We start from the raw sequence: 25554 nt of genomic DNA, 5'->3' as shown, positions 1-25554 counted from the left end.
AATATACTTCATTTGTGAAGCATTGCCCATTTTTTAAAATAAACAAGATATTATGAACTGTTGGAGGAGGTAGGGAGAATATGATTGATTGCCAGTCAGAAAACTAGGAAAATGGGTAGTCTGCACAGTAACTTGCAAGAAACACTTCTATTGAGAAAATGGAGGGGCAGGAAATTAATAGCAGGTATACTCATCCCTCTGAAATTTTCTTTCTAGTGAAATATAATGAGCTTTTCTGTACTTAATTTTTGTAGCACAGATGTACAACAGTGAATACTAATTTATCTTTGAGGCAGGAAAAAGCCCCAAGGAAAATACTGAATTATAAAATTGCACCTGTGTTGTTGTTAGCTGCGAAGTCGTGTCTGACCCATCGCGACCCTATGGACAATGTTCCTCCAGGCCTTCCTGTCTTCTACCATCTTCTGGAGTCCATTTAAGCTCACGCCTACTGCTTCAGTGACTTTATCCAGCCACCTCATTCTCTGTCGTCCCCTTCTTCTATTGCCCTCAATCTTTCCCAGCATTATTATTATTATTATTAATTTTATTTGTATACCGCCCTTTTCCCGAAGGACTCAGGGCGGTGAACAGGGCAATACATGTTAAAAAGACAAAATACAAAAATTAAAAAAGATTAAACAAATGCCCACAACTCTTACAATAAGTTAAACACGTTTAAGTGGTTTTTTTTTTGCCCAAGATGGCGGCGACCATGGACGGTGTTTGCTGAGCTCTGCGGTGAGCCGACACAATGGGGGACTGGGAGGCTCATGAAAGCCCAGCCGAGGGACATATTTGGATGGGGGGTGTAGGAATAACAGGCTAGCACCGTTTCGCGGTGTGGAGCCTTTCCCCCCCTAGAGAAGTAGCAGCGGCAGCGGCCAGGCGGCTTGTAACCTGCCGCCGATCAGCTGGTGCTTTGGATCAGCTGTCGAGCGCTGTGCTGGCTTGAATCGATCGCCTGCTTCCACTTACCTCGGGTGCTGGGGAGCTTCGTTAGACTGAAATGACTTCGGCAGCCTAGGATCCTGCTGCGGACCCCTGGATGGACTATCTGGCACCTGAACTCAATTAGAGGGCGCCGTTTGCAGCCGCATGGATCTCTCTACTCCTGACTATTACTCCTGGCCTTTTCGCTTATAAAATGGCCGCGGATTCCCGTTTCGGCGTGGAGGCTATGGGGGAGACCTTTCTGTCTCCTTCTTTTTCTCAGCGGACGATGCAGATTTGGCTGCTTGAATCTGAGCACTTGACATTTTTGACTGAGTTCCCTGCTGCCCTAGGAATGGATTTAGCGTGTTTGGATGGCCTCTGCTTGTTACTTTTCAAGATGGATTGGAGGCTGGAACAGGATTTGGGACATTTTTTTTCCTGTTCCCGTGACCTCCCTATGATGTTCCGGAAGGAGTCTAGGACAGGCCGTGGTGAGAGGGCGGCCCTGGACTGGTTATCAATCCCCTGCTGGTGTGAGAGACTAGCAGGGGGGATTTTTTTTTGCTCCCCCAGCAATGCTGCCTTTATCCATCCCAGGCTGGATCTCATGGCTAGGTGAGAGGACAGTCATGGACCCTTGTCTGGACCGGCTCAGGTGAGAGCAGAGCCGGACTGGCGGATTGCTGGATGAAGACATGTTCCGGACTTAATGTTTTTACATCTTAACTAACATCTTATCATCTTAATAACATCTGACCCCATTTGTGAACAATGGCTCATACGGACAGTTCTATCTCATGGCTCGAGTACAATACTCTAGATCGGACTTGTACGCCCTCAGGGGGGTTTTTCCCTCCTGGATACGCCCTGCCGCCCTTTCTAACATTTCCCTTGATGACGGGCCCAATTGCTGGGACCCCGAGAGGTGGCTGGGCGTAACTAGGGGCCTCTGGTGGAGACGCATTAAGAGGCCCTTGATATATTTTTAGCTAGGTATTTTAAAGGGTTAGGGATGGGGAGGGACAGTAGGGTGGGGAGGGAATTTTTAATTGGTACCCAGTCTGGGCCTATGAAGGGTCCCGGCGAGATAGGGTTGGGGGCGGAGACTGCTGGTTCTGTGTGTGCTGGGGTGGGGCTGCAAATCCCCACGACGATAGGGAATGGTGGCAGGTGGTTGCACAGAGGGCCATATCAACACCTGGGATCGCGCCCCTGCTGTCTTCGAGCAGTGGCGCGCTCCGACCCTCCGGTTAGCACCCTCTTGCCCGGGGGTGAGGGTGATCAGGTCCCTGAGCTTAGGCTGGTTTATTTTAACATGGAAAGAATTTCTTTCTGAAGTCCATTTACATTTTCTTGTTCATTATCAATGTTTCTTCCAAAGAGAAATAGTCCAGAAGCAACTTTCCCATTATTTCTTAATATTTCTTGATAATTCTTGAAACTAAGTCAGACAATATTTGTAATTCAGGCCAGCCAATTTAGAATGGTTTATTGTCTCCTTCATACAGATAAAACAGCTTGAGGATTCCCCGCCCCTTTTCCCAGCTGCAGTCTGCAAAAGTGAAATTTTCCAGGAACAACAAAGAGCCTTATCTATGTCTGGGCTTTGTGCCAAATTTTCTTTAAGCATAATAAATTTTAATGCCAAGGTTCACCACTAGATGTCATTAACATCCATCTTCCAGCTTTTAAATCCAAACCTATTTCACCAACTTTCCAAATATGTTTTTGAAAATAAAGTCTTAAAAATACTTTTAGTCCCCAATATTTGTCTATATTAAATCCAAATTAATCTTATAGTTTCCTCTAATTTCCCCCGAAGGAAGTTATTCGCTACTTCCCTTTTCCTGAAAGAATGGGGTGGAAATTTATTTATTTATTTATTTATTTATTGATTGATTGATTGAATTTATATACCGCCCTATTCCCGAAGGACTCAGGGCGGTTAAATTCCCCTTCTCTCTATCATATGGGGGGTTCTTTGCTTTGGGAGTTCTTTTTTCCAGGAAAAAGTTTTAAAGTTATAAAGAGAGGATCCTTCTCACCCAGTTCCATCCGTGTTTTTCAGAAGTTGCTAGTTAGTACTTATCTTGGGTTTTTGGTGGCTTCGGGCTGGCCGCATAAATGTGGCCAATCTTTCTTCCGCTGGTTTGAAGGGCTTCCTCAGATTAAACATAAGGGCTGCCGTCCCTCCGCGATCAACAACATTCCCCTTCGTCGCCTCTCCAGGATGACTTTAGGCCCTTTTTAGGGTTCCCAGCAGACCGAAATTGAACGTGGAAAACGGAGTCCCGTTTTCCTGCGCCCGTTACACCAGGACATCTTACCTGGAAGTCTCCCTAGTCCTTTTGCTTTGCAACACAATCCCATTTCTTGCAGCATCAGCTGTAGGAGCCACAGTGACATCACATGTATCCTAATGTCATTGCACACAAGACGTAAATAATTCATTTAATGTACACGATTATGCCATAATGGATGTGATGTCTCCAAGATTCCCATGGCCTTAGTTTCCCAAAACTGATACTGTAAATGTTGCCCCTGTCCTTGATATTTATGAGTCTCCAGATGTCACACAGATTATTTATGATATTATTTATGATATTTATGAGTCTCCAGATGTCACACAGATTATGCATAGGACTTCAAAAGGCTACTTCAGTTTAGTGGACAAACCCCCAAGGAAGTTTCACATAACAAGAGCTAAATGCTTCTATTGGTTTATCTACAGAGATGTTCTATTTTTAGTTATTTTTCTTTAATTTTTTCCTACCCTAACCCACTTTTTAATTATAACACAATCCCAAAGTGAGGATACAAAAAACCACCATCACTTTGTAAGAAATTAATTAAAGTTATATTGCAATAAAAGTGTCCTTAAAATTCCCAAATAATTAAAACCCATTGCACCAGACACAAATCTTGTATTTATGCCAATGGCTGTAATTTCCAGAACTTAGTACATAAGTTCTGCAATGTTAAGGGCACTATAATTATAATTTTCATTTCCCCATCATCCAGCAACATAAAGGCAATAAGTAACTTTTTCCTTAAATCAACCACATGGCCAGAGGACTGGAAGGTAACCAAATGTGATACAAATCTTTAAAAGAAACCCAGGGAGATCCTATAAATTATATGTCTGTCATGTAACATCTGTTCCAGGCAAACTGGTAGACGTGTAATTAAAGAAAAACAATTAAGCAATAAATAATTTGACACATAGAAAAAAATCTTGCTGAAGGAAAATCTGCACAGATAAAACCTGTTTCACAAACCTTCTAGAGTTGACAGTTTCAACAACACTTATGAAAAGCTGAGTAAATTTAGCAGACATGGGGTAAGAGGATCTACCCTTTTATGGACTGCAAACTAAAGGCAGAAAGAAATGAGTAGGAATAAATGGGAGGTGAAGTTCTTCAAGGATCTGTGTTGGGACTAGTGCTATTTACAAATGAAAGGCCTTTAGTTAGGGGTAAACATAAACATGGTGTCATGGTTCTGACAGACAAATAAAGCAGAGCTCCAAGGCTTGCAATTCTTCAAAGAACAAGTTTATTGATACAAAGTATCAGCACTTCAAAAGTGAAACCAAGTTTGAAGAGATGCATAACAATTCCCCAATATAAAGTTTAAAAATCCCACCCCTAAGGCTATGCAAGCAACTACGTTTCCCCATACAGCTTTGCGGGCTTTTCATGAAATGCCCAGCCCGCAGTCTCAGGAGCAGCAAATGACTTTGGTTCCCATGAGAGAAAGTCTGAGAGAGAAAGTCTGTTTTGTCTAGTGCAGGGGTAGGCAACTTCGGCTCTTTTATGACACATGGACTTCAAGTCCCAGACTTCCTGAGTCAGCATAGCTGACTCAGGAATTCTGGGACTTGAAGTCCATGAGTCATAAAAGAGCCGAGGTTGCCTACCCCTGGTCTAGTGCAACACCTGGCAACCCCTTTCCCTCCATGCTACGTGTCAGCTAGAATTGAGAAGGAAAAAATGGCTGCAGAGATTATCATTCTAAAGTTGACACATGATATGTTTAAATAAATGTAAATAAACGTAAGTGGTTCCGATAGATTAGACCAACTAGAACAGAACTACAAGGCTTAAGTTTTCCTTTAAGAACATGTTTATTGGCTACAAAGTATCAGCACAATCAAACCAAGACTAAAGTTCCCTCCAAACAGTTACAGTATTACAAAGTTAAACTTCCCATTCCAGTACTATCAATCAACTATGTTCCTCAGAATAATTTGGCAGGCTTTTTAACATTAGGCTTAGCACCCAATCTAACAAACAGAAATGACCTTGGTTCCCACAGGACAGAGAATTGTTTAGGCTAACACAAAAATGCCACCACCCTGTCTGGTGGCAACTGAAAACGAGCCAAAATGGCTTCATTCAGGTTCGTTGCAGAGTTTTTTGAGGATGCTTATCGTAAAACGTTTTTATCAACTGATCTGCCTTGACATCTGTTCTTTTCACCAGGTTGCCTCTGACAAGGGATATCCCTTCCACTGTACTAAGTACTGTAATTTCCCCTTGTATAACCTAGTCAAGGATTTGTTTAATTTCATAATGAGTTTCCCCTCAACCAAAAGAGGACCAAGTGCTTTCTTAGGAATTGGTCTTAATGATGACTCTCTGAGAGGTTTTAGCAAATTAAGTAACCTCCTTAAGTAACACTAGCTGCCTGCAATTAGTGCAGGTTCCAGTCCCACCAGGCTCAAGGTTGACTCAGCCTTCCATCCTTCCGAGGTAGGTAAAATGAGGACCCAGATAGTTGGGGGTAATTAGCTGACTTTGTAAAAATGCCACTTGGGGCCCCCCGAAATAAGCAGGCATATACATAGAATGAAGGCTATTGCTAAGCACACTGATTTGTGCTTCTTAGATTGTAAGCCGCCCTGAGTCTTCAGAGAAGGGCAGGATATAAATGGGATTAAAAAAATTACAATGAAAAACAGGATAAAATTTCCCCAACAAGTGAGGAAGTTTTAACTCCACTGTCACAGGATTTATAAACCTAACTACAGGAAAAGAAGAACAAAGAAATTTCGGTCCCAATTTCTTGCTAGGTTATTTAAGTCTTAAATATTTTGTTGAAAGAATTTCTCCCCCACCCTGAGAGGGCCGCTTCTTATTGGCCTGTTCCTTGTAAGTTTTTGCAATTTGTGTTAGAGCCTTTTTAACATTAGTCCAGTCTGCCATGATGTCACTCACTGATCTAAAGTTTGTGAGGAAGGTGGATCTTGGGGGTATTCAGGCATAGGAACGAACTCTCTGCCGGTGGCTATTTTAAATGGAGTAAGTCTAGTACTGCTGTGCACGGTATTATTGTAAGCCACTTCAGCAAAAGGCAGGTGGTTAGCCTAGTCAGTCTGTTGTTAGTCACCGTAGCATCTGATATATTGTTCCACCACTGTGTTAGCTTGTTCAGCTGATCCGTTTGTGCTCAGATGAAAAGCCATCAAAAGTCCTTGAGTAGACCCAATTAGCTTGAGAAAGTCTCTCCAAAGCCTCGCAGTAAATTGAACTCCCCTGTCTGATATAATTGTCTTTGGAGTACCGTGGAGGCAGTATATATATTTCAGAAACATCTTGGTTAACCTCTTTGCAGAGGAGAGTCCTGAGCAGGCTATAAAATGAGCCTGCTTTGAAAAAAGATCAATGACAGTCAATATTACCATATTTCCCCTACTTTCCAGTAACGCAACAATAAATTCAATAGCTATCTCCTCCCAGAGTTGAGAGGGGTCTGCTAAATGCTGCACCAATCACAGTCACTTTTTTCATGGCAGCACAAGTGGCACAGTTTTTACGTAGCTTTCAATATCCTTTTTTATCCCCGGCCATCAAAATTGCCTCCAGACCAAATGCAATGTCTTTAGAAACCCAAAGTGGCAGGCTTGCTTGGCATCGTGACTGCACTGAAGTGCCTGAACTCTGAGGGTATTAGGCAGGTACAATTTAGAGCCCTTCCAAGCTAAACCATCCCATTTGGTCAGTAGGGTCTTATTCACCTGGAACCAAGCATGTTTTTAGCTCTTCCCTAAGTTCGGTTTGTCAAAGGGTTATCTGGCTCAATAGACTGTGTGAGTGCCTGGCCCCTAGTTCAACTTGTGACACTGATTGTGGCAACGGAATAATGTTAGTTCTGATAGATGAGACCAACTAGAACAGAACTACAAGGCTTAATGTTTATTGGCTATAAGTATTGGCATGGTCAAGTGAAATCAAAACTAAAGTTTCTCCAAACAGTTACAGTATTACAAAGTTAAGCTTCCCACCCCAGTACTATGCAATCAACTATGTTCCCCAATAGAATAATTTGGCGTTCTTTCTAACATTAGCCTCAGCCCCCAATCTAATGAACAGAAATGACCTTGGTTCCCACAGTACAGAAAATTGTTTAGACTAGCACAAAAATACCACCACTCTCCTCCCAGTCTGGTGGCAACCGAAAATGAGCCAAAATGGCTTCATTCAGGTTCATTGCAGAGTTGAGAATAGGAACAGAAGTCACCTCACCCTAAAGCTCAAGAGTTGAGAGTCATCTGAAAACAAATATTCCTTTCAGTAAGGAAACAAAAATTCATAAAATAAAGAAACCCTAGCTTTGCTCCAGTTTCATCTATGCAACTAAGAGAAGAAATAAATTCAACTCTACTCCTGCTGAGATCATGATCTGTTTTTAGACTAGCTCAGAACCCTTTATAGGCGTACCCTAAAAGAAGAAAAAAATTTTTAGACAATCTGTCAATAGTGCAAGGATTAAAACTAAACCCACCTGGCCATTAAGTCTACATCACCCATACATTTTGAGTTCTGCATCCACAGAATTGCAAAAAAGGCCAGCCAACTCTTGGGGTTTCACAGTGACAGAGCCTGTTGACACATTTTTCACACGTTCCAGAACTTGCTGCTGAAATGTTTTCATAGCCTCCTTTAGTTTCTGCTGCTCAAGCTGGGAATGAAGGACAGAAAGGATGGTATATGAACAGAGACTGATAAGATGCTGATTTTAATTACCGCATTGCTTTGCCTGATGAAAATTGAAGCAGATGAACTCCAAAACCTAAAAGCTGGGGGGAAATGTCAGGAGAATGCAATATGCTATAGGGAGTGGGGCCAAATCCTCATTCATACTAATTTAAAGTCTCAAGGTGAAACACAGAAAACAACAGAATGAAAGGTAAACAAACTAAAAATAATAGACATTAGAAGGAAAAGCAATAATAGCAAATTATAAAGCTTACTTTAATTCATCATCATCTCTACTTCTACGTTTCTCATGTATTCCTTCCTGGTCTAATGTTCAGAACTTTATCAAGAGGGGAAAAACTTATTTAGCTTTTTCTGATCAGTTTAGCTGGTGGTATTTTCTAATGGAAACATAGGGTTTTTAGGTATTTAAGAGAAAAGGGAGCAATTTCAGAGATGGTTCCTTTTAAATTTCTCAATAGTGCCTAAAGCCATTTAAGAGCAGCTTCAGTTGTAAGTGGACAATGAGCTAGAGGCAGTAGTATGTGAACAGTTCTCTGGAAACAGCTATCATGTTATCCTAACACCACGGGCAAAAGGCTTGTGTCTGTGGATTGGCTGTTGCAACTAAAATATCAGATTACTTATGTCAAACTAAATTTGTTAGTCTTGAAGGCAACTACAGTATAAAGAGGTCCACACACGTTCCACCAGGACTTCCATATCAATTCTCCAAGCTATTTGAAGCAAATTATCAAAAACAAAGATGGAATTGTAAAAGAGCATTTGGTCAAAGCTCAATGCTAGTTCTACAAACCATGATGCTTAAATGTACCCAATAGAGGAGCATTCCAGGGCCCTGTTTCACAACCCAACAGCTCTTACCTTTTCTCTCTAGCTAACTTCTGAATGCCTGTCAACTCCATCTATAGTAGCTTCTAGGAGAGGCAAAGCCTGATAATTTAAAGCTATGAGGCCTGCAGGAAATAAATGGAAATTCACCTGATTAGAATCCATGATTTCCAAGGCTAATTGATGTTGCTTGTAGAGATGGTGTCGACGGTCCACTTGACTTTGAAATCTTGGAGTCTCCCTAATGGGGTCTTTTTCACCAAAACTTGGTGATTTCACCTGAGGGAAGGGAGTAACATTGGGAACAAAGACAAATGGTTTGAAGATAGACCTGCCACGAAGAGAAAAATGAAGTCATTAGTGTGATATTCAAAAATCAGGCACTCTTATTAATTTAATTTAAAATCCCTAAAGCATCAAGAACAGGGGGGAAAAAGACTAACAGCAGTACAATCCAGCCAGTCCTTGAGTTACAGTGTATGACTCGAGTTATGTAACTCAAACTTCAAATGAAAGATAGTCGCTCTTTTTCACACACGTGCAGCATGCAATCTGAAGAACATAAAAAAATGGCTTAAGGCTAGAAAAGGTGAACAGCATCTGCTCCTACATTTGCCTTATTCCTTTCAACTTAAGCTAGAAATAATGAAGAACATGCTACATATTTTGCATCTATTGTAACTTCAAGGGGACTGTTATGAAAAGCTGAGGTTGGTAAGAAGAGATTTAGGGTCGTTCTCAGGTTACTGTTTTACACAGTGATAAGGTAACAACATTTTCACAACAATCCATGGGTGCATCAAAAGAGCCTGGCATCTGCTTCATTGCATCAAGAAAGCACAAGAAAGAAAATTAGACACTAGCTGCTTTAAATTGCCTTTGGAAACATGTCTCATTTGAAAGTAAAAATACTTGCTCAAATTTTTGTGCTGTCCTTTTCCCCTCCCTAATAAATCTTACACATCTGAGCTCAGAGAGATTCATTTCTTAGATGCATTGTTTCCAGTCCTAATTGCTATGAGATGTCTGACATTAACAAAGTCACAAAGGTATCTCAGCAACTACAGATAGTCCTCAACGTATGACCATAACTGAGCCCAAAATTTCTGTTACTAAGTGAAACATTTGTTAAGTGAGTTTTGCCCCATTTTACAACTTTTCTTGCCACAGTTAAGTAAATCACTTCCGTTGGTAAATTAGTAACACGGTTGTTAAGTGAAACTGGCTTCTCCATTGACTTGCTTATCAGGTCAGAAAACGTGATCACATGAGCCCTGAACATGAAAACCATCACAAATATGAGCCAGGTGCCAAGCATCTGAATTTTGATCATGTGACTATGGAGATGCTGCAACAGTTAAGTGTGAAAAACAGTCATAAGTCACTTTTTTCATTGATGTAACTTTGAACAGTCACTGTTCAAAGCACTGTTGTAAGTTGAGGACTTCCTGTAGTTTTATATAACATGCTGACATTATGTCATCTTCAGCTCACCATGGTGGCAGATAAATGTTGTTCCAATTATAAAATAGCATTCTCCTTTTCTCATGGCATAATTTTTCATTGACAGATGGGAGACGGGGATCTGCCCATCTTCTTCTGGCCACTTCAGGTTATTAGAGCAATAACTCTCTTGCCCTCACCCGTTTGGGGGAACTGCCTTCTATGGATATCAGGATTTGCCTATGTATTTTCTGACCAGCACTTTCCAAAGCATTTGCTGGGCTTCATGCAACCTCTTAATATACACAGGTTAAGTATTATTAAGAACTCTTTTGAAAACATGGATTTAAAAAACAGAGGGCTAGCTCTCTTAAGAGATAGTGCCATTGCTGTGCTGCATAGAAGAACAATTTAAATGGGGGCAAAAAATACAAAACAAAAAACCTGGGGTCTGCCAGGTGTGCATTGCTGGCTTTGTTCCCAATGAGTCCATTATAGCTTTTGTCTGCCTCTATCAATAAAGTATTTTATATAGTTCTGCTTTTTACTGTTCTTTTTATTTGGGGGTGGGGATTTTTTTTTGTTTTTTTACTATTCTACAGGCTGGTTCTGGATGCTGCAAGCTACTATCATTCACTGCCATTCCCATGCAAGAGTGCTTGAAAACAGAGCTTGCTCACTGCTGCTTACTCCTGCTTCATCCGGTGCTCATGGGTGTAACCTGTCAGCCAGGCTATTTTTGGACACGTGTTTAATGCTCATTCAGAAGAGTATAAGCTTAATACTACAAATAGCCAGATAAATAACAGGTACAGAACATCTCCATGAATACAAACTGTTAAGTTGGACAAATTGACTGATGGCCACATTAAGTACATGACTATGCTCACCCATCTCCAGATTACTCCATGTTAAACAGAAGGACCGTTGTTCCCACTAGTTCAGGGGTAGGCAACCTCGGCTCTTTTATGACTCATGGACTTCAACTCCCAGAATTCCTGAGCCAGCTCAGGAATTCTGGGAGTTGAAGTCCATGAGTCATAAAAGAGCCGAGGTTGCCTACCCCTGCACTAGTTGGTGACATGAGATGGAAGGGAACAAAGTCTTCCTTATCCACCAATTACTTTCCTTAATTTGCACCATATTAAAACAGAAGAGCCTCACCTGTTAGCTTTGCTACCAAGACAGAAAAATAATTTGCAGTGATGGCAACAGAATTTATGTAGTAATGGCAACATTTTTTTTACATCTTGTAAATAGAAGGAAAGACTGGCTTTGCCCTATGTGTGCATTTGGAGACTCATTAAACAAAACTGCTGCTCACCTAGAAGGATCTGGAGTGGCAGTGAAAAAATGGACACAAGGTAGAAGGGGATCTTGAGGGAGGACGGATACCATACTTCCTGTGGTACAGAAACCTTCAGAATCAACACAGATCCCACTGGCTTTGTCACTTAAGATGGACATAATTGTCTCAGCAGTAATCTGTCCTACAACGATAAAGAATGTTACATGAATATCAAAGGAGAAAGAACACCAATTGTCCCATCCCTTTAATTTTTTAAATATTTTTTACATTTGTTAAAATTTATAGGTACCCTGAAAAGAAGGTACCATTATTAAAGGCACTATGGTAGATTTGGAGAACAATTCATGGAGGCTTTGAAGAAAGCAGACAGAAAGAGATGGGTGGGACACAATTTGCAAAAAAAAACCCAAAAAACACAACCCTCCAGTTGCAATGGACTTCACATTATGTCCAAACGCATAAGATTTTAACTCCCAGAAGTCACAGTAGCCAATGTTGAAAATAGAAGCTGGAAGATACAAATTAGAAAAAGCTGCTCTGCACTATACCGATATAGCACATTTCTGCTAAACTTGGATTGAGTGAATTAGATGATGCTAAAACACTTTTCCATTAATGTGGTGCCCATCAGATGTGTTGAACTTCAATTCCAAGAATTTGTTATGCTGGGAATTCTCTGAAATCTCACACATTTGGAGAGTACCAGAAACTCCCTTTGAACCACCTAGACTGATTCAATCAGTATTCTAGGAGCTGAAGAATTGGAGGGCAAGCTTGGGAACGGTTTCTTGAAGAAATCCCTAAGCAGCAGGATACCATTCCTTCAGATCCCCATTTCCATATGAGTTTGACCTCCAATGCCCTTTTCTTCGTATCTTTTGAAAGCCCACCTGAGTATTGATGCAGCAGCTTTTGGCCAGCACAATACCGAGCTTTGGCTGCCTCCATGCGGACAGGCTGATGGATCAGTGAAAATACTTCTGTGAAATTGAACTCTCCTTGACCATTCCACCATCCTTGCTCTTGAGCATGTTGTCTTAGACTCATATGTTCACTGGCAATGTCGGTACCAATAGTTAACTGGTTGGAAATGTTCCTGGCCCCTTCTGTGTGGTTGGAGGAAAGATAATACTGTTTACTAAAACATTAGAATTTGGTCTACTGCTGGCATAGTCTTTCTTATATGAGAACTTCTGACAGCCTTCTTTAGAAAAGGCATTCTCTTTTCTCCTCATCTCACACAGAAGAAATAGCAATAGCACTTAGATCTATTTACCACTTCACAGTGCTTTACAGCTCTCTCTAAGCAGTTTACAGAGTATGCATATTGAGTCCTGTCAAGATTGAACTCCAGGCTGTGGACAGAGTCAGCCTGGAAATGCTAAACATTAACCACGGTACTACTAGGGCTCCATGGCATTTTTCTTTTTTTTTCAATAGCCTCACTTGGAATGTAGACCTTGACTTATGACCATGCCTGGGACTGGAATTCCAGTTACTAAGTGATGCACTTGTTGAGCAAGTCATCACGTGACTGGACCTAATTTTACAACATTTGTACCATGGTCATTAAGCAAATCAGGCTTCCCCAAATGATTTTGCTTGTTAGCTTCAAAAATGAAGAAAGACATGCTGAGTTTCTTCTAAGCAGTTTCCTTTATTGTTTCATAACTATAGACAGAAATCTTGCCAAATTAAAGCAAAGTATTTGCAGTATTAAAGATCTCCCTGAGAATTTCTAGGGAGGAGCTGTTTTGACCTTCTTTCTTCCAACTAGCTATCTAAACTTTGCTGTCTCTAGATCCTCTGGAATGCAGCCCCTCCCACTTGGGAATCTGGACTGCTTTCCACCACATCTGGTGGGAAGGTTGAAAATCGCAATCACATGACTGCATGTCTCTGCAACCATTGTTAAATGTGAACGGATTGTCAAGCACCCAAACTGTGACCAAGTGACCATGGAGGAAGGTATCTGGCAGTCAAAATTTTGAGGTCAGATGGTGAGTCACTTTTTGTGAGGCCACTGTAACTTCAAACCGTTGTTAAACAAATGATCATAAATTGAGGACTACCTATAAATGCCATTCCCTGATCTTCCAGATCAGCAATCTGTAAAGCTAATGACAGCTGGACTCCAATAACATTTTGGATTACAGCCTGAAGAAATGTCCAAGCAGCTTATATGGATAGGAAAAGTTGTTTTCCATTATATTCTACCATTTTGAAATCTCAGGTTCAAATAGCAGAAAGGCCCAAAAGAAAGCAGAAAAATATTTATGAAGGATATAGATCAATCAATGCTAATTCTTGGAAGAGCATTCTTACAAATATTTGAATCTCCCAGGGAAGATCCAACACACGGCATCCTTTATAATCAAAGGAGGAGATAACTGATAAAAAAAGACAGGAATCTTAATTTATCTTTATGGTAGCTTTCCAGGCAACTCATATAAACATGTTTTCAACTGAGGAGGTTAACTTTTTGTTAATGGAATACAGAAGTAAACCTCGGAAGGGATTGAAGTAGAATGAGGATAAGAAATGGACAGATGACATCTCATAGATGGGCAAAGCAGGATTTTTTTTTGTCTCTGTATGAAGGGGTATTTGGATTTTCCCTTAGGTTTTAAATCTTAAATAATTTTCCTTCTTGAAATGCAGGAAGTCACAGTACAAATTTGACAACTGTGCTGAGGAATGTTTGTAATTCTGTCAGATTGAGCCCCGGGACTGCATAAGCAGGGTTCTGCACGATTCTCAATTTTCAAGAAGCTTGTTGAGGATTTAAAAAGTCCCATGGCCCAGGAAAAATGTTTTAACCTAGGAAATGAATGCCAAATTATAGTAGAAAATGCCAGTTTGGGCAAAGAGCAGGCATAAATTTTACAACCTAAATTTATGCATGGTTACTCAGAAATAAGGCCACTGAATGAAGTGAAACTTACTCACACATAAGCAAGAAGGTATAGTCAAAATAGTTTTTCTTTGATGTCATTATTAAATTTATATTTGTTTCAGGTCAAATAAGGTGGTGGATGGGGTTTGTACATTTCTGCTTTCTAACCTTACTGGAAATGTTCAACACTTAAAATAATTCAAGGTTGAACCATGTGTTCCAACTCAAAATGGAGCTGTTTGGCGTTCAAATCATTCTTAATAAAGTTAGAACAAGATAAGGATACTTCTGACGAGATTGAAATATCATATTTTAAACTCAAAATCCTTTGCACCCTTCTAATGTGTCATAGTACATTCTTTATTTAAAAAACAGGTAAACCAAATGCCCACCTTGGATCCTCTGAGCCACCCAAAACTGTCCTGCTGTTTCCAACACCCAGGCTTCAGTACGGTCCGCCAGGAGGAAGGTATTATGGTAGACAAAAGGAGTTGGTGTCTCCTTGCAGCTGCCTCCTTGACCATAGCTTTCCAAAAGGGCTGTTATAACTTGGACTGCTTCACTGGCACTACTGCCCCTCTCCAGACCCAGTCTGAAATATAGCACTCATTGCTATCAATATCTCAAATGTGTTTGTCAACTGCTTAATTAATATATTAATTTATATTTTTAAAAAAGCAACCTATTACTTCAATGTATATGATAAAGGGTCTTTGGGGGGAAGGAGGAAGATCCATGATAGAATGTCAATGGGATATAAATTTGTTCAATAGATTAAGACAGCAACAGTATCATAATCTTTTCCTAGTTCACATTGCTGAGGAATAGACACCATTCCCTGCATTCTATAGCAACCCTACATCTTAAAATAGCTTCCAAAACCCATTTGGCTTTAGTCAGATTAGAGACTTCTTCAAATTGGAATTAGCTCTTGGTGACATCATGGATATAGCTATGGGGTTTCTTGTCAAGTTTGCTCTGCCTTGTTTCTCGATATATATATTTTTTAAAAAAAATTCCCTTAGCCTACAGCAGGGCTTTTCAACCTTTTCACCCATTGTACCACTTTTAGGATATGGCAACATCCGAGTACCACCAGTCACCTAGCAAGGTGTCAAAAACTTGATGAAAAAAAAGAAAAGAAAAAAGTGATGAAGTACAGATAGTCCTCAACTTACAACAGTTCGGTTAGTGACTGTTCAAAGTTACAATGGCACTGAAAAACGTGCCCCCCAAGCCACAGCCAAGTAGGACACCTGCCTGTCCACCTGGCGGTGCTCTTCCTCCTGTCTAAGGTTTTCACTGTTGTCAGCATTTCTGTTGAGGCTTGGCAGCGGGGGTGGGGTGGGGTGGTGTTTGTTTTTTATTTTTGCCCCCCTCTGGTGGGTGGTTGCAGCAGGCTTTGGTCACTTCACATGACCCTGGGACACTGTGACCATCATAAATATGAATCAGTTGCCAAGCATCTGAAGGTAAATCACAAGACCCTGGAGATGCTGCAACATTCCAGCTGATTGGCGCTTCTTCTGGGCTCAGCAAAAGCGCCGGGATCAGCGCCAAGCTCCAGCTGGAGTCTGGCACTGATCCTGGCGCTTCCGCTGAACCTTGAAAGCCCTGAAACTCCAGCCATCTCTTGCTCAGGCTTGTGCGGTGCTGCTACCGGTTCAGCTCATTTCCCTCCCCCACTACTACATTTCTAGGATGGTCGCGTACCACCTGCCAGTTGCCAATGTACCACAGGTGGTACCCATACCACTGGTTGAAAAGCCCTGGCCTACAGCCTTGGATTTCTTAGTGGACCTTTATCTGAGAACAAATCAGAGTTGATTCTACTTTGGTTTGGGAAAACTCAACTAAGTTTGGTTAGTTGCTAGTCTAAAATCAATTAAATCAAATTGAAATTAACTAAGGAAATGTGGATGGATGCAAACTGTTGCAATTCTGAATAGTTACAGTTACAATTAAAATCATAACAATGAATGGAAAGCCAGTTTAGTACAGTGGATAAAGTGTGGCCTAGAAACCTGGAGACTGTGGGAAAAAATGGCAGATGAAAGACAGCTCTACAAAAGGACTGACAGAGCTGACAGCTAAGAATAAGAAGCCAATAAGTAGATCAAGACTTTCAACCCTCTCTGAAGAAGGAAGGAAGGAAGGAAGGAAGGAAGGAAGGAAGGAAGGAAGGAAGGAAGGAAGGAAGGAAGGAAGGAAGGAAGGAAAAAGGAAAGGAAGAAAGAAAGAAAGAAAGAAAGAAAGAAAGAAAGAAAGAAAGAAAGAAAGAAAGAAATCTGTACACATTTCTCTCCACACAGTTGCTCTTCATGAGGAAGCTGCAAAGGACGCTGAATTTGCCATTCTTGCTCCAGCCGCAATGAGAGACTTCAAAGGACACTAAATTTGCACTTCCTTTGCTAACCATCTTTGGAAAGTGCTTAACTGCTTTAAAGAAGTAAAATACTTTCAAAATGACAAGACTGGAAATACTGAGTGAGTACCTTCAATCCTTAATATTAAGATTTTGAAATCAATTTTAAAGAATAAATGCATTTTCATGGGAAAGAAAAAATATTTTCAATATTGGATATGTAACAAGATAAACAATTATAATGGCATTTGAGACTTTGTGGAGGAATTGTTGAAGGACTTTGATCTGAGTTCAACATATCAGTATATTGTGTGCTTTTTGAATATTCTGTTCCCAGAAGAAACTGTTATACCAATAGATGCTACTACAGAAAAATATTTGGAACAGAACTTATCTGACATAACTGTGAACAACAAAATAAACAAGAATCTTTCACTGGATACCCCCCCAAAAATTGAATGAGGCTCTAAAAATTAAGAAATAAAAAATGCTAATTCAAGAGAGTAATTTGAATGTCTTACTTACTGGATTCTTAAGGAGGCTTGTTGAAGTTTTGAAGGAATTCAAGGGTCAATAATCATTTGAATGAATTAAGGAACAAGATAATTTTATGCAAAAGGAAGGAACATAAAGTTATTTGATCAGACTTAAAATGGGACATGTTATATTGGGAGGTTCATTCTGGACTTCTGACATCTAAATTGGTAAGGATGTTGGATATTGGATTTGCTTACAATGAAGAGCTATGGAATGATGAGTTTCATATTTTTTAAAATAATGTGATCACTTCAGAGCTCTCTTTGGACTGTGGGTATATCCAGTTTTGAAAAGATGCTGTTTATTTGACCTGCCTAGTTGAGTTATGGGTGAAGACTTTTAAATCTGTTAACTAAGATGTGGAGAGACAGTAAAATTGTTTATACTTCACCTGATGAATAAGTCGCTTTCTTGAGTTTTTCCTTTTCTTTTTTTCTTTCTTGCACTTCTTATTCTTTTTTCCTATTTCTTTTTTGTTTGTATTATTTTTACTATTGTAATTAAAACGTTTAATAAAAATACTTCTATATAGAAGCCAGGAGGCTCTGAGTTCTAGACCTCCTTAGGCATAAAAACTGGCTAGATGATTTTTGGGCAGGTAACTTTTTCTCACCTCAACTCACCTTACAGAGTTATTGGGGAAAACAGGAGGAAGGAATACGAGTTAGTCCTCAACTTAAAGACCACAAATCAAGCCCAAAATTTCCGTTGCTAGCAAGACAGTTGTTAAGTGAGTATGCCCCATTTTCTGACCTTTCTTGCAAAGTTGTTAATAAAACCACTGCGGTTGTTACGTTAGTAACATGGTTAACTGAATCTGGCTTCCCCATTGACTGTGCTTGTCATAAGGTTTCAAAAGATGTTCACATGACCCTGGGACCCCGTGATTATCATACATACATGGCAGTTGTCAAGCATCTGAATTTTGATCAAGTGACCATGGGGATGCTACAATGGTTGTAAGTATGAAAAATGGCCATAACTCACTTTTTTCATTGCTGTTGGAACTTTGAATGGTCATCAAAGAAATGGTTGTAAGTTGAGGACTACCTGTATTAGGCATGTCACTGCTCTTGAGTTTTTTTTATATTCTCATCAGATGACATTGCTTCAAGGAAAGGACCTAAAGTGTACTTATCCTATTAAGCATGTGGGATGGTGTCAGCCTACAGACAGGCAAAAATAAATGAAGGAAGGCAATACTAAAAATAAACTGATCTTGTGCCACGTAAAATTTTATAGATGAAACTCCGCACCTTGAATTGCACCTGACAAATAGTGACATTACGTGGACATACTCAACTGTATCCATAACTATCTACATCTTGCATTCTGGGCCAACTGCAGCTTCCAGAAAGATCTTCAGACAACCCATATAGAAGATGATGCAATAGCCCAACCAGGAGGTAACTAAAGCATGAGTGAGGTCAAGCAAAGTTTCTCAGTCCAGGAACACAGGGAGGTGCTTATGCGGGACATAAAGTTAAAGAAAATCCATACATTTTAGAATCAAATTTAGAGAAGGGAAAGAACAAGCCAAACGTTATAGTTTGTTTCAGATGCTTGAAAACCTCAATTCTTAAGGAAGCAAGAGGCATACTTGTGGTATGCAGGAATATACTTGGCAATCATAAATGCACTGCTAGCCTGCCACTTCCCCATGCCCTAATCTTTTAGGTTTAGTGCAAACATTTCAAATTTTGAGAAAAAAATTACAATATACAGCAGTTGTTAAGAGGATGCAGCTAGTTAAAATACTTATTCTACTGAAAGGCCAAATGGCAAAATAATTTGCCTGAAGGAGAAGAAAAGATGGGAAATTGACCCCCAAATACAAACTTATTCTTCTGAACTTACAGTTCAAACTCAGTTCAGAAATCATGGTTAATGTACGAATGTGGCCTTTGCCTGAGTCTGTCTTCCTATCTCATCAGTAATAAAGCAGTTTAGTTCTGATGCTGACTTGACAGGAGGCCAGAAGCAAAAGCAATATTATCTCATAATGCTCAGTGATGATGCAGCATTGTGGCAAACAGCCTAAATGATACAGCTACAGAGAGGCAGAAAATATGCAGGTGTTGGGTGTGGGTTCTACAAGTCACACAATACATCACATTGCTTCCTACCTGACAAGATCCATGCCCAGTAAGGCTTCCTCCTCCCCAACTGGCTCTCGACTCCACACACCTTCATTGCCAATGCAGACACCATGTTCATTGGCACCCATTTCAGCTCCCCACAGCCAGGCAGGGCGACTCAGGATCACTGCATGTGTCTTTTCTACCTGATCCACTTCGATATATGTACACTGTGGAGAAAGACAAGCCACATACATCAGAATTCTGGAGGTTTAATTCTTGCTCTATCTCCAAGCCTGATTTACCATAACATGTAAGACAAAGTCCCACTAGGAAGAATGAAATTACAAACTTTTCTCAGGTCACGAAAACCTCATAAATGTCACAAAATATGTCATGAAGAGCCATGCTAACCTGAGGATGCCTTTAGAATTTTTACGTGATTAGGCAAACAGCTACTTACTGTGATTAAAAAAAATACAAGGAAAGAGCAAGAGCTACTAAGTAGAAAAATAGGGACCACTACAGTGGGAAGGTAACAGCGTTCCGTGCGCCTTTGGCGTCTAGTCATGCCGGCCACATGACCACAGAGACATCCTCGGACAAGCGCTGGCTCTTCGGCTTTGAAACGGAGATGAGCACCGGCCCCTAGAGTCGGAAACGACTAGCACGCATGTGCGGGGGAACCTTTACCTTTATCTTTGGAAACAAAAATACTTTCCTTCTATTTTAAACACAACTTTCCTCTCAGGATGGGTGTGTTTTCCTACAAGACTGCTTTGGATGGATCTCATTATTATTTTTTTCCTTGATCACATTTGGAATGTGTTGTGCTCTTACCTTATTTGGAGATTTCATGCATCAAAATTGACAAGCATGTCAGTCCATGGTGAATGAACTAAAAGGTTGTGAGCCATTTTTTTATTTGAATTCCTGCACCTAGCCAATGAGGTTCGAATAACCTTTCCAAGCAACCTTCTCTCCAGTGACAGATCTCAACTCACCTGAACCTTTGTCCCTTTGACATGACATCCAGCTGGAAAATAGACAACCTCCTGAACTTCATCTTTTGGCCGATCTGAATTCTTGCCAAAAATGATCTCTTTGGCAAAAGAGGATGGGGGAAGTGAGACAAAGCAGTCGCAGGAAGATGGTACAGGGGGGTGAAGGCTGGCCATTGTATCTGTGTAAAACTAGAAAGAGAAGGTTGAATGTTGCAATTTTCATTTTCTGTTTTTTTGAACAAAAATCTTTTCCCCTATATTACAGCAGATCATCTCTCATTCCACAATCAATAAAAATGTAATCAAAACTAACTGATTGGCTCCAGATAGTTAAATACCTTGTTTTGTTTGAGAGAAGAAGGAAACCATCACTACCAAAACAGAACAATTGACAATGGCCTCTAGACTAGAATTAGATGGACGTGACATCATGACATGTTACTCAAAAATGGTGAGTAAAATACTTTTATATCACACTAGAGCAGGGGTCGGCAACCCGAAAAAGGAAAAGAGCCACTGGGAACCGGTTCCATCACACATAAAAAAAGTGGGAGCCGCGTGCGTGCGTCCATGCACGCGCATGCGCGGACGCGCGCGGTTGCCTTTTTTTTATGTGTGATGGAACCGGTTCCTGGTTGCGTGACGGCGACGTCCCATCTGCAAAGCTGCCGCTTTCGGCAGCCTGCAAACGTGCTGCGACAGCTTTCGCAAGAAGCGGCGCCGCTACCCATTCCGAGAGGTGCGCGCGCACCTCCCCAAACCTCCCCAAACGTCGGCAGGTCTCCGTACCTCCGCGCGAACGGGCAGCGGCCCCGCTTCTTGGGAAAGCTGCCGCGGCCCGTCTCTAGTGACTAGAGACAATGAAGATGAACCTCTAGCTGGCTTCTTGCAACTCATTCTACACTTAGAGCAGCTACATATCCATCCAAAAAAGCAGTCTAAATAAACAGGATCTTTTTAGTAAGGATTCAATTCTTCTTAAACTTCTTGAAATCATGAATTAATTGGCCACAATTGTCCTTAACCTGTAAACCTAACATGTTCCAAACTACAATGTACGAAAAGTTTTCTATATGAAAGGATTTTTTAAAATGGGTATTACTGGGATGTTTTATCTATGCCACGTAGGCTTCATTACATTCCTACAGAGCTTTAAACTAAAGAATATAGATGAGATAATATGAATACATATGTCGGGTATTTCCTTTTGAACGCTCTTTAAAACCACCTTTCTAAATAGGATTTGGCACAATTTCTTCCTTTAATATCAGGGATAAATTATATATTTGTCCAATCTTTCTTTTTGGCCTTTCTTTATTCTCCTGCTACGATCTCCTACTCCTTGGGCATCTTAGATTTTGTGCACTGCATCAACAGCAACAATCCCCACTTTGAGGTGCAAAAATAAAAATTCCCTCTTTATCTCTTTTCTTGTGGAGAGTATGCCTAGATATTGTAGCAAATCTTCCTTTGCAATGCGACGCACCTCCTTTGTTCAGCGCAGATCCCCTTTAAGGTCTCTCCTTAAAGTTAACCTGCAGCGATAATCCAGCCCTCCTTTTGACATTTTACCACTGTCAAGCTGCCTTCGCACCATAAACAGAGCTACCAACCAACCACAGTTTAGCCTACTGTCGTGCGCAAACTCAGGTCACGTGGTTATTTTTCGGTCCGGAGTCCCGCGAGAACAGAGTGAATTGGATTACAAGTGATTTAATGAATCTCAGGTGTACGTGTCCTGCAATCGTACTTTTTGGACTTTCAGTTCCCTTCCTTTTCTTTGCAACTAATGAACAATCCGCTCCATTCATCTACTTTTGAAATAATGGTTCTTGTTTATTAGGAGACTCCCCTCTCCATTCCAATACAAACGACTGAGATAAAGCAACGAAGCATTACAAAAGTCGTTTCCCGTCCGCGTGTGCTCCCGCCCCTTCTGCACCACCCACGGCTTCTTGACTACGTTTTCTTCCAGCCCCAATTCCTCTCTAGCGCTTTCAACTCACCGGAGATCCCTTCAACTCTGGACCCTATGCTTTCTTCGGGCTTTCTGGATCTATCACGGCCCGGGCAATAGGCGAGGGAAATACTTGGCCACGTTGACCATCAAACTGAATTACCCTGGGATCTGGCCGGAAGTTGCAAAAAGTCTTTTTTAAAAGAGAGAGAGAGAGTCAGTCAGTGAGAGCGACGCCAGGTGGCGCCAACAGACTATATTCAGTACCGAAACCTTCCCAAACTGGTCCGGCGAGACGTGCTACTGATTTTTGGATTAAAAGAAAAATTATTTACCCAGAGACTTTTCCAAGCTGCCTGTTTGTAGATATCTTAAACTACAGTCACCCATCAGGTTCAGAGTCTGGCGCTGCAGCTTCAATTATTCTTGATGTTTAGGAAGGCAAATCTCTTAAACAGCTCCGCGGCAAGGGAAGTTGTCCTTGGACTTGGCTCCGGTTCAGATCTACGGGCAAGAGAACTTACGCTCCGTGTAGCAAATGGACCACCCTGTTGCCCCCCTCACATCTTTCTCTTCCCCTTCAAGGAGATATATGTATTGCTTAGCTGGCTGCGTTGCCGACCCCTGTTTTTCCTTGGGTATGAAACAGAAGAGTAAAGGTTCTATCTGAACTTGAAGTAGGAGGAGGAGAAAGATTACATCCTTCCACAGAGTGATTGTCAAGCCCTTCAAGGCAGGCCTATTCAGGAAATAGAAACTACGCGAACTCCTGAAACTCAATTGTTGTAGGGCATTGTTTCTCAGTCACAGCCCCTTGAAGATTTGGGCTGGGGCAGGGGTAGTCAACCTCGGCTCCTTTATGACTCATGGACTTCATCTCCCAGAATTCCTGAGTCAGCTAGTACCCCTGGGCTGGGGAATTCTGGGAGTTGAAGTCCACATATTCAAGCAGCCCAGATTGAGGAATACTAGCGTAGTATTATAAGCTATCATAACAGAATGTTGAAAGTCTGGCACAGTTTCTCTCTCCCTCTGATTTACCCCAAAGAGAGCCCATGGGATAATCATGGGTTCTTCCTTCTGTTTTTCTGAGCTAAGCTGATGTTTTCATAAAGCTACCATACACAGGCTGCCTAGATTTATAAACCGTTTAATGACCGAAGTTACAGTGGCAATGAAAAAAATGAGTTATGACCAATTTTCACACTTACGACTATTGCAGCATTCCCATGGTCATGTAATCAAAATTTGGGCACTTGGCAACTGGCTTATATTTATGACAGTTGCACTGTCCTGGGATCATGTGATCACCATTTGTAACCTTCCCTGGCTAGGTTCTGACACGCAAAGTCAATGAGGGAAGCCAGATTTGCTTAGCAACCATATGATTTACTTAACAACTGCAAAAAAGTCATAAAGGTAAAGGTTCCCCTGCACATGCGTGCTAGTCGTTTCCGACTCTAAGGGCCGGTGCTCATCTCCGTTTCAAAGCCGAAGAGCCAGCGCTTGTCCGAGGACGTCTCTGTGTTCATGTGGCCGGCATGACTAGACACCAAAGGCACACGGAACGCTGTTACCTTCCCACCGTAGTGGTCCCTATTTTTCTACTTGCATTTTTACGTGCTTTCGAACTGCTAGGTTGGCAGAAGCTGGGACGAGTAACAGGCGCTCATTCTGTTACGCGGCACTCGGGATTCAACCCGCCAAACTGCCGACCTTCTGATTGACAAGCTCAGCGTCCTAACCCACTGAGCCACCACATCCCTAAAAAAGTCATAAAATGGGGCAAAATTCACTCAATAACTGTCTCGCTTAGCAATGGAAAGTTTGGGCTCAATTGTGGTTTTAAGTCAAGGACTACCTGTACTCTAAAAAAAATAACTCCCAATTCTTTATGGTGGCAACTGAAAAGCTGCTTTGCAGCCAGCAGCTCTATAGTAAAATTGCTGTGGCTTCATCACCAGGCTTAAATGCTGCAATGCTTCAGGCACAAGTGCCTTGTATCTTGTAAGTCTTTTGGAAGATTCTCAAGAGTGCCAAAGCTATGAGGGACTATTGTATAGCAAGGATGCTGCTTCTCTGTACAATTGAACTGCCCTCTGCACTTTTGGTGTCAAGTTAAATTGGTGCAACAATCTTCTGGTAAATTACAAAAGACATTTAAAGCACCTCTCTGGCTTTGCCGCTCCAAAGCTCCATTCTCCTGCTCTCCCCACTTCTACCACTTATATGTTTATCAGAGAAATAAGAAAGATAGTTTGGACAGAGTAAGAGAACCCACTGCAAAAGAGAGGGGGGGAGCCTTAAAATGAAGGGCCAGGCACTGTGACAGGACATACCTGTTCTAAGCCTCAAGTGGTCAATACAGCAGCGTAGGCCATCACCCCTAAACCTCCCTTCACATGATTTAACGCAAAGGCAGAAAGCACCACCTCTACAGGGGCCACAATTGAGAATGCCTGCATCAATATTCTCGACAAAGTCATTGGCTGGGTTTGCATAACTCACTTAGATAAGCTAAAAGGGAGATAAGTAGCTAGATAGGCTAAAAAGAAGTTGAGTTGTTTGGGATGTTTAATATTGTAGGAATTCAGCCCCCCTCTTAGCATACTGTGGGAATCAGGCTATCACAATAAATCATAACTTGGTTTATTTGGTCACTGCATGTTAACACAGAAAGCGTGTTTTGTTAATCTGGGTTTGGTGTGTTGTATACAGTCATCAATGAGTTCCACAGAATCTACCTACAGCAGTGACAAGTAGCAAGCAACAATTGTATTAACATGTCCTTACATCATTCCACAAATGGTATGATTGATATCACAGTGTGTGATGTATGTTCCTAAATCATGTCATTTACACAAAAACATCAAGACACACCTTTGTCATCTGCTTGCCCCCATGGATGCCCCCTTGTCTCAGCCTGGTGCACTAACCATTACTTAGCACTAATTTGTTCAAATCACCCATCTCTCGACTAGTCAGCTTCAGATATGTTAGATGAATTATGCCAGTTTTAGGAGCTGAAGCCCAATTCATCTGAAAGGCATTAACTTAGAAAAAACTACTTTAAGATATCCCTTCACATTTGTCCATTGTATTCCTGGGGTGGTGGTGGTGGGAGGAGATTAGTTTCAACTGGCCATTGGATCTTGGCATTCAGTAGGTGACATTTTCATAACCTCTCCACCTAATTA

General features: G+C 41.2%; 1 protein-coding gene across 4 annotated transcripts; it reads right to left on the bottom strand.

Moving 5' to 3' along the window:
- Positions 1 to 5882: 5882 nt before the first annotated feature.
- On the bottom strand, positions 5883 to 22549 carry SCRN2 (secernin 2). 4 transcript variants are annotated; one of them, XM_081346434.1, is made up of 9 exons: positions 22407 to 22549; positions 20401 to 20589; positions 19445 to 19626; positions 14809 to 15008; positions 12411 to 12626; positions 11536 to 11701; positions 8919 to 9099; positions 7723 to 7899; positions 5883 to 6586 (listed from the first exon to the last, which is right to left on the bottom strand). In XM_081346434.1, exons 2-8 carry the CDS (start codon positions 20572 to 20574, stop codon positions 7741 to 7743), a joined length of 1278 nt encoding a protein of 425 aa, XP_081202560.1. In that variant the 5' UTR covers positions 20575 to 20589; positions 22407 to 22549; the 3' UTR covers positions 5883 to 6586; positions 7723 to 7740. The 4 variants fall into 4 exon arrangements, with proteins under 4 accessions (XP_081202560.1, XP_081202559.1, XP_081202557.1 ...); XM_081346433.1 differs by having other exon boundaries at positions 5883 to 6583; XM_081346431.1 differs by lacking the exon at positions 5883 to 6586 and having other exon boundaries at positions 6867 to 7899.
- Positions 22550 to 25554: the final 3005 nt, after the last annotated feature.

The sequence above is a fragment of the Vipera berus genome (assembly GCF_964194415.1).
Source record: "Vipera berus genome assembly, chromosome: Z".
In the NCBI taxonomy this organism is placed as follows: Eukaryota; Metazoa; Chordata; class Lepidosauria; order Squamata; family Viperidae; genus Vipera; species Vipera berus.
Note: the sequence above shows the minus strand (reverse complement) of the source record. Positions and strands in the feature narration are given on the sequence as shown.

Bases quoted from the DNA above. Each gene is read 5' to 3' on its own strand.
- SCRN2 (XM_081346434.1), bottom strand. From the start codon at position 20,574: ATGGCCAGCCTTCACCCCCCTGTACCATCTTCCTGCGACTGCTTTGTC. The intron at 12,627-14,808 runs GTGGGCATTTGG...CCAACCACACAG, and splicing joins GGTGGCTCAGAGGATCCAAG to AAGGGGCCAGGAACATTTCC. The intron at 11,702-12,410 runs GTGGGCTTTCAA...TTATCGTTGTAG, and splicing joins GCTGCTGCATCAATACTCAG to GACAGATTACTGCTGAGACA.